This window comes from Girardinichthys multiradiatus, chromosome 18 (genome assembly GCF_021462225.1).
Source record: "Girardinichthys multiradiatus isolate DD_20200921_A chromosome 18, DD_fGirMul_XY1, whole genome shotgun sequence".
Lineage (NCBI taxonomy): Eukaryota > Metazoa > Chordata > Actinopteri > Cyprinodontiformes > Goodeidae > Girardinichthys > Girardinichthys multiradiatus.
In genome coordinates, this window is record NC_061810.1 from 37,801,923 (window position 1) to 37,815,513 (window position 13,591).

Consider the following 13,591-nt stretch of genomic DNA (forward strand, 5'->3'; position numbering starts at 1 on the left):
GACTGTGGGAGGAACCCAGAGTACCCGGTGAGAACCCACACATGCATGGGGAGAACATGCAAACTCCATGCAGAAAGACCCCAGCTGGGAATCAAACCCAGGACCTTCTTGCTGCAAGGCAACAGTGCTACCAACTGCACCACCTGGTAGCAAATTGTTGTTATATTTTATGTGTTATGTGTTATATTGCATGTGACCCAGTATTTTTAGTCCTTAAGAGTTTGTAATCTTCTCAAAAGCTATGAAAGGTTTTTGAAAATTCACCCTGTTGAATTCTACATTCCCACACAGATAAAAAAGACATTGTGATGTAGCCTTAAAAGTCTCTTCATTTCAAAATAACAGGGCTGTGTACATATGAATCAGTTTTAATATAGTGGCTGTAGATGGAGTTGCTATTCAAGTGTTTATATGATTTATATTGCAGCATTTGTGTCACTAGTTAAATGTTCTTTTCCATCTTAGCTTTTCTGTCTTTTTCAACAGAAATAATAAAAACAGCACAGTCAGAGAAATAATTATCTACCTAAACATTTGCCACAAGAGTACACAAATTACTTAAATGAGTCCAGAGTTTATAAAGATTTCATAAAGAGTCTTACATTTATGATTATAAAACTCACAAAAAGTATTTTATGACTCTTTCCTTTACCTTGGAAGCCTAGATATTTTTCTCTTTAAACAAACAAACCAGAAAAAGCAACTAGGCACCATTTTAGTAAAACTACTATAGGATGTTCCCCACTATTGCCCCTTATGAAGTAGTCCCTTGTGAAGACAAATGACAGACCAACATGCTTTTCACATAATTCTCTCTAGATAATTGATCATTGCCTTTAATAGAAATGATAGAGCTCATTTGAAAAGGTTGGTTTCCTCGGATGGACCTGGCCTTTTAGCGTGCACAGTTGGAAATCCACAACAGACAATTTCAGGCTTTTCAGCATTTACATATGTGATCTACCTTCTAGGTGTGAAAATGTCAATATCTCGTACTCGTACTCGTCGTCTTCCGCTTATCCGGGACTGGGTCGCGGGGGCAGCAGACTCAGCAGAGCCACCCAGACGTCCCTCTCTCCAGACACCTCCTCCAGCTCCTCCGGGGGGAGCCCAAGGCATTCCCAGGCCAGCCGAGAGACATAGTCCCTCCAGCGTGTCCTGGGCCGTCCCCTGGGCCTCCCGGTGGGACGTGCCTGGAACACCTCCCGAGGAAGGAGTCCAGGAGGCATCCGGTATAGATGCCAGAGCCACCTCAACTGGCTCCTCTCGATGTGGAGGAGCAGCGGCTCTACTCCGAGCCACTCCTGGATGGGATGTCAATATACCTATGCCATATTGCCAAAAAAGCCCATCCATAAAATTTTATTTAGATGTAAAAGATGTAAGTAAAATCCAAAAGAGGTATTGTATATTTTCTCTGTAAGAATACAAAATCAAATTTTACAGCTTCAAGAAATTACAAACACAAAGTTCAAGTTTACAGTTGTGGTTTATTCTTTATGAATACAATATGCTATAACAGTTTGTGAATACGATTTCTTTTCTTTGAGAATACGAATTTACATCAGCGACTTGGTGTCACGTGATCTCAGGCTGGTTAGTGGAGCACAGTTAGTCGATTTGCGTTGCGCATGCGCTGTCACACTCCTCACCGCCAGTAAACGTAGTGCCGAAATCAGAATCAGAATCAGCTTTATTGCCAAGTTCATGCATATAAACAAGGAATTTGACTCCGGTACACTTTGCTCTTTTGTTCTGTTTTTGCATTACAGAATATACAAATTTACAATTTACAATGTACAATGTACAATATACACATATCTAATAAAAAAGGTGCATTTGCAACATCTGTATGCTGTTGTTCTATACTCTATTGAATGTTCGTCAGAGAAACAACCTGGGGGAAGAAACTGTCTCTGTGGCGGCTGGTTTTAGTGAACAGTGCTCTGTAGCGGCGGCCTGAAGGTAAAACTCTAAACAGTTTATGTGCAGGGTGTGTGGGGTCAGCAGAGATTTTGGCTGCTCTTTTCTTGACCCTAGACCTGTATAAGTCCTGGATGGAGGGAAGGTCAGCTCTGATTATTCTCTCTGCAGACCTGATTATTTGTTGCAGTCTGGACCTGTCCTGTTTTGTGGATGAGCCAAACCACACTGAGATGGATGAAGACAGGACAGACTGAATGATGGCAGTGTAGAAGATGACCAGCATCTCCTGTGGAAGGTTGAACTTCTTGAGTTGCCTCAGGAAGTACAGTCTCTGCTGGGCCTTCTTTCGAACAGTGTCTATGTGTGAAGACCATCTCAGGTCCTCAGAGATGGTGGTTCCTAAGAACCTGAAGTGGTCCACGGCCGATACAGTGATACGCTGCAGCGTGTCATTCGGTCTGCTGAGAAGGTGATTGGCTGCAGTCTACTGTCGCTCCAGGAACTGTACACCTCCAGGACCCTGAAGCGGGCAGGGAAGATTCTGGCTGATCCTTCCCACCCCGGTCACAGACTCTTTGAGACTCTCCCTTCTGGCAGGAGGCTGCGGTCCATCCGGACCAAAACTTCACGCCACAAGAACAGTTTTTTCCCATCTGCCACCAGCCTTAACAAAGCCCGGAAACCACCTTGACATTCTCCCTTTCCCCCACACCCCCCCTTTTTTGCTGACAGGACACTTGTAACTTGTAACTCTATGTGTTACATTAACGCTCAGCTTGGACTCTTGCCATACTTGCACAATGATCACCTGCACTGTTGTATTTCTCTGACATCCAATAATGCTCTATATTTACTCTCACTCACTTAAAACTGTGCACATATATTTATATTATATTGTAGATATGTTTATACTGTTTAATTTGTATTGTATTGCACCGACTACGCCAAAACAAATTCCTTGTATGTCCAAAAACGTACTTGGCAATAAAGCTTTTCTGATTCTGATTCTGATTGAGAATGGTGAGGGGGGTGTATGGGGGTGGTGTTCTCCAAAGGTCCACCACCATTTCCACAGTCTTGAGTGGGTTCAGTTCAAGGTAGTTCTGACCGCACCAGTGTACCAGCCGATCCACCTGCTGTCTGTATGCAGACTCATCACCGTCCTGGATCAGTCCAATGACAGTGGTGTCATCTGCAAACTTCCGGAGTTTCACGGTCCGATGAGGTGCAGTCATTTGTGTACAGAGAGAAGAGGAGTGGGGATAGAATACACCCCTGGGGGGCACCAGTACTTATTGATCTGGTTCAGGAGAGGATGCTCCCCAGTCTCACTTGCTGCTGTCGGTCTGTCAGGAAGCTGTTGATCCACTGACAGGTGGAGGCTGGGACGTTGAGCTGGGTGAGCTTCTGGTGGAGGATGACTGGTATGATAGTGTTGAAGGCCGAGCTGAAGTCTACAAACAGGATCCTGGCGTACATCCCTGGGTGGTCGAGGTGTTGCAGGATGAAGTGTAGACCTAAGTTAACAGCATCATTTAAATGGAATGTAGAGGGGATGATTTGAGGTGTGAATGGCTTCTTGTCATGTCTGCAGTAGAAGCCATTCAGACGGTTGGCCAGGAGGCGACTCTGTTCAGGAAGGGTGGAGGGGCTCTTGTAGGCAGTCAGGTTTCTCAGACCAGTCCATACAGCTGAAGTGTCACCAGTAGAAAGGCTGTTCTTAAGCTTCTCACTGTAGCTTCTTTGCTGCTTTGATCTCTTTTGTTAGTTTGTTCCTGGTCTGCCTGTGCCGCGCCCAATCTCCACTGCTGTGAGCTTCTTCCTTTTCCCTGCGCAGGTTCCTGAGGTGTGGAGTAAACCATGGCTTATTGTTCCCAAAGGTGCAGAAGGTCTTGGTCTGCACACACATGTCCTCACAGAAACTGATGTATGATGTCACCACATCAGTTAGTTGGTTTAGGTCAGTGGCTGAGGTTTCAAAAACAGTCCAGTCTGTGCATTCAAAGCAGGCCTGTAGCATCTGCTTTGATTCCTCAGACCTCTTCTTAACAGTGTGAACCTTGGGTTTGGAAGCTCTTAGTTTCTGTCTGTAGGTTGGGATGAGGTGGATTAGATAATGATCCGAAAAACCCAGAGCAGCCCTGGAAATGGGAGATAATTCAGTCTAAAAGGAATATTAGGAACAGAAGGGAGATGGGGGAGGGGGGGGGGGGGGGGAATAAAGTAAAGAGTATTATAAATAAAGCATTGTTCTTATTTTTATGAAATACAAAACTGAAACATAGAATATAGTGGGTGGAGTTATACAATGATGTACAGTAGGTGGCAGTATGCACCTCTGAATTTGTTGCGAACCGCCAGCAGAAGAAGAAGCAGCAGCAATAGCGCCAAAAGAACGGACCAAGAAACTACGGTACAAAGCCAGGTAATGTTAAAAAGTTTATATATGTCTTAATGTCGTTAATATATGCTCTTGGTCATTTATTGGCGGTGAGGAGTGTGACAGCGCATGCGCAATGTGAATCGACTAACTCTGTGCTCCACTAACCAGCCTGAGATCACGTGACACCAAGTCACTGATGTAGATTTGTATTCGCAAAGAAAAGAAATCGTATTCACAAACTGTTATAGCATATTGTATTCATAAAGAATAAACCACAACTGTAAACTTGAACTTTGAGTTTGTAATTTCTTGAAGCTGTAACATTTTATTTTGTATTCTTATAGAGAAAATATACAATATCTCTTTTGGATTTTACTTATGCACATGTATTGACTAATATGCATACATTTCCATCTTTACATACACATTGTTTTTGACAGCGTTCTTACCCCATACTGACTGCGTCTAAAAACCTCATGCAAACACAGGTTGCTCTCAGGAACTTAATGAATTCCAGCATCCACCCATGCAATTAGTATAGTCGTGAAGCCTTCTTGCTACTAAATATTCCTAAGTCAACTTTTAGTGATATCATAGCAAAGTGGAAACAACTGAAAAAGATGGCAAGTCAGCCATGAATTGGTAGGCTCAAAAAAATCACAGCCGCAAAGCTAGCAGTGGTTGCTAACTTTCCATAGTCAATAGCAACAGACCTCCAAACTTCGTGTGGCCTTCTCATTTGCTCAAGAACAGTCTGTAGAGAGCCAATGGGATTGGCCTTCATTACCAAGGAGCTTCTGCCACAACTTAATTCACCAACTGCAAATTAAAGCATCGGATGCAGTGGTGCAAAGCATGCTGCTACTGGACTATGGAGCAGTGAAGACATGTTCTCTTGTGTGACTAATCATGCCTCTCTGTCTGGCAATCCAGTAGATGAGTCTGGATTTGGCAAATATCAAGAGAATGGCACTTGCCTGACTGTATTTTGTCAAGTGTATAGCTTGGTGCAGAGAGGATTATGGTGTTGATTTATTTTTTTTAGAAGTTGGGCTCAGAGCTTTAGTTCCAGTGAATGCTGCAGAATAAAAATATCTTGGACAATTTCATACTCCTGTTTATGTGGGGACAGTGTGAGGATGGCACCTTCCTGTTCCAACATGACTTCACTCCAGTGCACAAACCAGACACAGATGAGCAAGTTTGCTGTGAAGGAACTTGACCGGCCTGCACACAGTCCTGACCTCAACTCGACACCAGACCTTCGGGATGACTGCAATCCCGACAGCATCATTCATGAAAGATCAAATATTTCCATAGCCCACTCCTTAACCCCCTGGACAGTCTTTCCAGAAGGTTTGAGGCTGCTATAACTGCAAAGGGTGGGCCAACCCCATAGGCATTAAGCATGGGATGTGATTAGTTCATTTGTTTGAGTCAGAGTAAACATCTCACTTTTGAAAAATTGTTAAATAGTACTTGGGTGGTGTTACAACTGTATATCTCAGACTCAAAATGAGGTTAAAATAAAGCTAAAACAAAGAGTTCTTGTGTTTGGGTATCAATTTCTTTTTCCAAAAATTGAAAACAAATTATCTAGAGGTGTGCAAAGCAGCTGTGGTAAAATCTGCATGTCACTTGTAACAATATATTCTCCTTGCAAGGGTTCATGTCAAACACATGAAAGTTTTCTTTGCCACTGTCACATTAGTGTTGGGAGGAAATGTGATCATTTTAATCATTCATTAATTTTCCATACCCATTCATGCGTCATTGTGATTTATAGAAAGCAAAATTAAAAGTTGGGTTAAAAAGGCAATGAATCATTTGCATATGACAGGATACCAAAATGTGTCTTTACTTTCTAAAGGTTAAAGCTCAGAACTAATTGCTTCATTTGTGCAGCAGTCAAGTTACTTTTTTTATTCAAATGTGATTCTACCTGTGCTGGGAAAATCTCTCTTACAAACACTAAAGTCTGCCATCCAGAACCAGTCGGAAATAGGCTGTTGAAGAGCTGAATAAATGAAAAGTCTGACTCTGATTGGGGCAGGTTTAGAGCTGCTGGAGTGCGAGTGTGATGCAGCAAACACTTTGATCAGCTGATTGACAGGGCTGTAAAGGCATCAACACTTAGTGTTTTGACACACATTGCACATTGGTTGAAAAGCACAGGCTCTTTTATCTTTGTATCAGTGAGAGATTGCTAAATTATTAATGAATATGTAAAAGGAAACTGCATTGATTGATTAACCTGAAATAATACACTTTGTTTGAAAAAAAAAAAAAGAACCCTGCTTTGGTCCAACAGGACGAGCCAACCCTCTGTCTGTGATTGTGTCTGTGTGTTTGAAAGTGTTAGCCTGTCAGTGTCTAAAGCATGAGTTTCCATTTGTAGAGGTCTCCTGAGAAAGCTCAGTTCACAGTTCACGCTGAGGCACTCATCTGTCAATCACAGGAAAAGATTAGAGGATATCAGAGGTCGCTATGTCAAACCTCTCATCCTGTCCTTATCTACAGGGTTGCTCAAACTTCAGGAGGATTGCTTTTCTCATTCACTGCTGATGGAGTTGGAGATGCGCAGTAGATTTATAATAGAGCAAATTAAATCAGACACAATCCTTTCTGCAGTGCGGGGCCAATTTTTGCTCCCTCACACATGAGCTAAATTATAAATGCTCTATTATTATTTGTTTACTTCATGTTGGACTGAGAGATGTGCATTATTCATCGTGCCCTGACAGGAGAGGAGGAGGAAAATGAGAATTAGAATCAGCTTTTTTGCCAAGTTTTGCGCTCAAACAAGGAATTTGACTTTGGTTACACTTTGCTGTGAATGAAGACATTTAAAATATAAAAATATAGGAAGGAAAATAAAGTGTTCATCATTGTGACAGCCTGGGGAAGAAACTGTCTTTGTGGAGGCTGGTGGTTGCAAATAGCTCTCTGTTGCATCAACCTGATGGTAAAAGTCTAAACAGTTTGTGTCCAGGATGTGTGGGATCTGTAGAGATCTTTGCTGCCCAAACCAATAACATTGGAGTCACCTATCAACTTCAGAAGTTTCACAGATGGGTCTGCAGAAGTGCAGACATTTGTGTATAGAAAGAAGAACAGTGGGGAGAGAACACACCCCTGTGGGATGCCAGTGCTGATGGCTCATGTGTGGGAGAAGATGCTCCCCAGTCTTACCTGCTGCTGCCTGTCAGTCAGAAAGCTGTCGATCCACTGACTGATGGAGGCCAACACTGTTAGCTGGGTGAGCTTCTGGTGGAGAATATCTGAGTTGATAGTTCTAAAGGCTGGGCTGAAGTCCACAAATAGGATCCTGGCATACTTCCCTCGGTGGTCGAGGAGGTGGTTTAGGATGAAGTGTAGTCCCAAATTATCTGCATTATTTGCCAACCTGTTTGACCAATAAGCAATCGGCAGGGTGTTTATCAGGGGGCCTGTGATATTTGTCAGATGTTTCAACAACAGTCGCTTAAAGGATTTCATGACCACAGACGTCAGAGCGACAGGTCTTTAGTCATTTAACCCTGTGATTATGCATTTCTTGGGGACCAGGATAATGGTGGAACTTTTGAAGAATGAGGGAATGTCACACAGCTTCAGAGACTTGTTGAAGATCTGAGAGAAGATTGGGGCCAGTTTGTCAGTGCAGGCTCTTTGGCATCTTCCTTGGGAGACATCTTCCTTGGAGATTTAGAGTCCAGGTAGGAGGTTTTCAGAGAGGAGAATGGTTGGTGCACGGGGAGCTTTTGAGGCACAGTGAGATGAGAATGCCTTCTTTTCAAACCTGCATTAGAAGACCCAACTGCTGGTGACCAGGCTGTTTCCCATTCTGTGTTTTAAATACATCAGGCTGACGGAGGTTTTAAGCTAATCAAGTTTGTGTGTCATTTTCCTTTCAGTCCTGAGAGATGATTTCCGGCAGGCCCCGAGTGACGTGGTGGTGGCTGCTGGAGAGCCTGCAATGTTGGAGTGCGTACCTCCGAGGGGTCACCCTGAGCCCTCGGTGTTCTGGAAACGCAACAATGTCCGAGTCAGCACCAAAGATGACCGAATCTCGGTGAGTATTTATATATAAATACTGACTTAAGCTCTTTTTTATTAATAATTTGATCATGAACAGAGTTTCATGCTACAAACTACAGTATATCACTTGTTGACCTCTGTTAGAGGTCCAACAAAGAATTGCCTTATTTTCCAGAAATGCACAAACTCAGCCACAGAGCAGAAACAGCATTTACTTTTTAGAATAATAGAATATATTATTATATATTAATAAAGTCAGACATCAGGGTGTCCTGGATGTTTCTCTGGTTCAAAACACCTGGATCAAATGAATGTTTCATTATCAGGTCTCTGTAAAACAGGACGATGAGGAAATGTCACCATTTGAATCAACTATGTTGGAGCAAAGACTAATCTAAAACCAGCAATACGCAGACCATTGGTTGCTGAAGATGGATAACAGTGTCCAAAAAAAAGCAAGAAACCAATTACCATCAGACGTCACATTATTGATAAATACAGTCTACCTGTAAGTAATTTAAACTCAACGCCAATACTGCTGCTCTGTAAGGGTCTCAAATGTTTGTTGGAAAACATAGTGAACAAATTGAATCATGAAGACCAAGGACCACATCAGGGAGAGCATTAATCCAGAGCAGCAGGACCCATGGTTACTATGGAGGAGCTGTAGAGCTCCACAGGGCTGAGGTTGCTTTGCATCTTTGAAAGTGTCAGACAGTAACCCCTACATTTTTTGCATTTGCATTAATAAGAATTTTTCAAGTTCCTTACATCTGATTTCCACTGCATCTGCTCTAACAAAACAGACAGCAGTAATTTCATTACTCTGAATTATATGCCCAAAGAAGTACCTAAACTCAATTCAATCCAAAACAACTGTTGGCTACAACAAAAAGACTCTGTCTTACTTTTCTTACCTTGAGACTCAAATGCTCTGACATTCAAAGTCAAGGAGGAATGTGCTATACAAGAGGGAGAGATACTCATTTAGACTGACAATACTTTCAGAAGACTATAATTTAGAGCAGACATGTTATGCTCTGGAGTGGAAAATGTCTGGCTGCTTGGTGTCCCTGTCGTCCTCGCTCCTCTTCTGTGAAAACTGGAGATGGGTGCGAGATTGTTGACAGTCAACTTTAGAAAGATAGGCGGTGGCTGGCCGAGGGTGGAGAAACTGTTTTCATTTTAAAAAATAGGCCAGCATGACCACAAAGTCTGCTTTAAAATGAGAAACATGTAAAACAATATTAGTATCATAATATACACTGAGTGCACTGTATTACTTATAGAAATACCACAATGATTCACATATTGTTTTAATATAAAATATTCATAATTTATTCCTGGAAAGCCTATCCAAATATCAATTTTTGCCATCAAAGGTTGAAATGATATATCCAGGATATGTGAGACGTCAGGGGACACTGAGGTGAGCTGTCATCCTATGCGAATATTTTTCTTTAGATGCAAGGAGGCAAGCTGATGATCTCCACCACCAGGAAGAGTGATGCTGGCATGTATGTTTGTGTGGGCACCAACATGGTCGGAGAGAGGGATAGCGATCCTGCCGAGCTGGTTGTTTACGGTAAAACGCAACATGTTCACAGAGTCGCAAAAAGCTATTTGCTCCCTTACATACCTCTTCGGTTTTTTTGTCACACATAATTTTTTCAGACTATCAATACAATTTTTAATAGCGGACAACAGTAACTAGAAAAAATAAATTCTGATTTCATTTATAAAGAAAAAAAACCTCTCCATCCCAGTGTGAAAATTAAATTCCTGCTAAAACTAAACAACTGTTTACTACCAACAGCTATTGTCAAGGGTTGTCAATAACTGGCAGTGAGTCTTTTACTTCACTGTGGAGAAATGTTAGCTTACTGTTCTTTGCAGAATTGTTTTAATTGAGTCTCTTTGGAAGGCTTTGGATTGTCTATGGTACCGCCAGATCATTTTAGTTGCAATTACGTTCTCCTTCATGAATTTCTGCTAGAGGGCAGAATTTGTTCTTCCATCAAATGACCACAGGTTTTTCAGGTCTTCAAGCAGCCGCTCTGCACTAGATCAGTAAGTAACTCTGGTGGGCTGGATACACCTGGGAAGGCTCATCACAATTTGTTTAATTGCAGTTAGATTTAACAAGGAGGAAATGACATTTTTGCTTAGGGTCAGGTCATGTTGGATAGCTTTTTTACATTCTGAATAAAATTATTATTTGAAACCCAGTTTTTAATTTTGCTCAGGTTATCTTGAAATTAATTATCTAAAACATGTGACAAAGAAGCCAAAACTACAAATTTGTGAGGGGCTGTATATTTTTTTGTAATTGCATTTAAGTTATTCAGTCCATTAAGCAACATAATTTGGGCATGCGTGAATCTTCCTCTGCATCTGCAGAACGTCCGGTGTTGGTACGGAGGCCGGTAAACCAGGTGGTTATGGAAGAAGAGACTGTGGACTTCCTATGTGAGGTCCACGGGGATCCAGCTCCCACTGTAAGATGGCGGCGAGAGGAAGGGGAACTCCCACGCGGGAGGTGAGACTAACAGAGATGAGCACAAATCGGTGGAGAGACAGAAACAGACTGAACAGTTATGTCAATTATTTCTGTAATATTATCAGCATATGTATGGATGTAGGATGAGGCTATCATGGTTTAGCATTTTGAATCGTAATTAGCATTTGTTTTCACAAAATACTTATGAAACAGAAAAAAGCAAATGAGATATGCCTGTACACAGTTTACGTGGAATAGATTTCATCAGCACAACCCGGTTGTCTTTTTGATAGCTAGTCTTTCTAAAGCTATTTGAGGATTTCTTATGAAAAATTCTAAAATAATATCTGTGTATCACTTGATAAAATATAAACCTTAATGCATCCTTGGTTTGGTACTCGTACTCGTACTCATCGTCGTCCGCTTCATCCGGGACCGGGTCACGGGGACAGCAGACTCAGCAGAGCCACCCAGATGTCCCTCTCCCCAGACACCTCCTCCAGCTCCTCCAGGGGGAGCCCAACCTGTTCCCAGGCCAGCCAGGAGACATAGTCCCTCCACCGTGTCCTGGGCCGTCCCCTGGGCTTCCACCCGGTGGGACGTGCCTGGAACACTTTCCGAGGAAGGCGTCCAGGAGGCATCCGGTATAGATGCCCGAGCCACCTCAACTGGCTCCTCTCGATGTGGAGGAGCAGCGGCTCTACTCCGAGCCCCTCCTGGATGGCCGATTTCCTCACCCTATCTCTAAGACAACATGCGTTGTGAATTGGCGCTATATAAATAAACTGAATTGAATTGAATTGAAATAGGAACGTAGACCGACCAGTAAATCGAGAGCTTTGCTTTTTGGCTCAGCTCTCTCTTCACCACGACCGACTGGCAAAGTGCCCCCATTACTGCGGCAGCCGCACCGATCCATCTGTCGATCTCCTGCTCCATTTTTCCCTCACTCGTGAACAAGACCCTGAGATACTTGAACTCCTCCACTTGAGGCAGGAAATCCTCTCCAACCTGAAGAGGACAAGCCACCCTTTTCCGGTCGAGAACCATGGCCTCGGACTTGGAGGAGCTCATCTTCACCCCAGCCGCTTCACACTCAGCTGTGAACCACCACAGTGCATGCTGTAGGTCTTGGCTAGAGGGGGCCAGCAGGACCAAGTCATCTGCAAAAAGAAGAAATGAAATCCACTGGTCCCCAAACCAGACCCCCTCCGGCCCTTGGCTGCGTCTAGAAATCCTGTCCATAAAAGTTATGAACAGGACCGGTGATAAAGGGCTGCCCTGCCGGAGTCCAAGATGCACCGGGAACAGGTCCGACTTAGTGCCGGCAATGCGGACCAAACTCCTGCTCCGCTTGTACAGAGACCGGATGGCCCCTAATAAAGGGCCCCCGATTCCATATTCCTGGAGCACCCCCCACAGGGCATCACGAGGGACACAGTCGAATGCCTTCTCCAGGTCTACAAAACACATGTGGACCGGTTGGGCAAACTCATTTCACCATAAATGTTTATATTCTATTTCAGATACTAATTTTTTTACTTTATGACACTGTTGGCTGAATTATGCTATGGCCTTTTTTTTTATTGAATTTTCTACAAACAAAGTCTATATTTTGCATTTATCAGCTATTGAAAATATATTTAAAACACAAATTCTAATTATTTTAGTCAGATACCTTAATTCAGTATATCTGGTGTTCTTAAATTAGTATGACCTTTTCAGAGACTTTCCCTTGTTTCCACAAAACTCCACCAAGAATAAAAGAAATCATGGCTACAGATTGAATGACAGGGGAAGAATCTTATCTTGTTCTACCAGCAGATTGCTTTTTTCTCTTTGTGCAGTTTGTATGTTTTGTGTCAGCCCAGTTGGCCTTTTTGTATCTTGCTTTCTTTGTTCCCAGGTTTGAAATTCGCAACGGTAACAACCTTCGTTTGTTCCACGTGAAAGAGCAGGATGAAGGGACATATACCTGCACATCTGAAAACAGTGTGGGAAAGACAGAGGCTTCAGCCATGCTGCAGGTCCACGGTGAGAAACGTACCATGCATATTGAATAAGAGCGCATACAGACACGTACTTGAGTATGCATAAAGGCGGCGTATTAATATAAGTCCTTGCTCCCACTTTTTGTCTGATGATTGCTGTGTTTGTATACGCGAGCATCTGTGTGAGTCCCTGTCCAGTGTTGGTGCCAGCAGCTTATGTTAAACCATATGGATTACGCTGTTTGACAGATGTTTGATGGATGTGTGCTTTCACTCACAGCCAGAGAGCAGTCACAGTATTAATAAGACATGACTCCCCCTCTCTCTTCCTGTCTCCTTATCTGCCTCTTCTCTCCACCTAACTCTCTGTGCCCTTTTTTTTACCCCCACTCGTTGTGTGTCTTGGTTTGAATAGTCTGAGATGATTTCATCCACTAATGCCTTTATCACAGCAAATGAAATCCAAACCCAGCAATTTTCTATTCAGCCTTCTATCTTGCTCTTTTTTTTCTACATTTTCCATCCTGCAGCATGCTTTTTATGTTGTAGCTCAGTGTTTCATCCATTTCATTAGTTTTCCATTTCTTTCCATAATTTTCAAACCCTATCATCATTCCGCTCAGCTCATTCCAAAAGATCTAATTCTTATCTAAAAAAGACATTTATGTATCTCAGTAATTTAAGAAAGAAAATTATTTTCTCTCTGATATTCCTAATGGTTTTTAAAAGCAACAATCAGTGCCTAATGGTGTA

General features: G+C 42.6%; 1 protein-coding gene across 4 annotated transcripts in view; it reads left to right on the top strand.

Moving 5' to 3' along the window:
- Positions 1-13,591, top strand: part of zgc:77784 (uncharacterized protein LOC402947 homolog) — a 120,237-nt gene that overhangs the window by 44,822 nt on the left and 61,824 nt on the right. For all 4 annotated transcript variants that reach the window (XM_047392080.1, XM_047392082.1, XM_047392083.1 and 1 more), the window contains exons 3-6: positions 8,224-8,381; positions 9,812-9,932; positions 10,748-10,886; positions 12,754-12,881. In XM_047392080.1, coding sequence (XP_047248036.1) covers positions 8,224-8,381; positions 9,812-9,932; positions 10,748-10,886; positions 12,754-12,881 — 546 coding nt within the window. The remainder of the gene's footprint in view (positions 1-8,223; positions 8,382-9,811; positions 9,933-10,747; positions 10,887-12,753; positions 12,882-13,591) is intronic.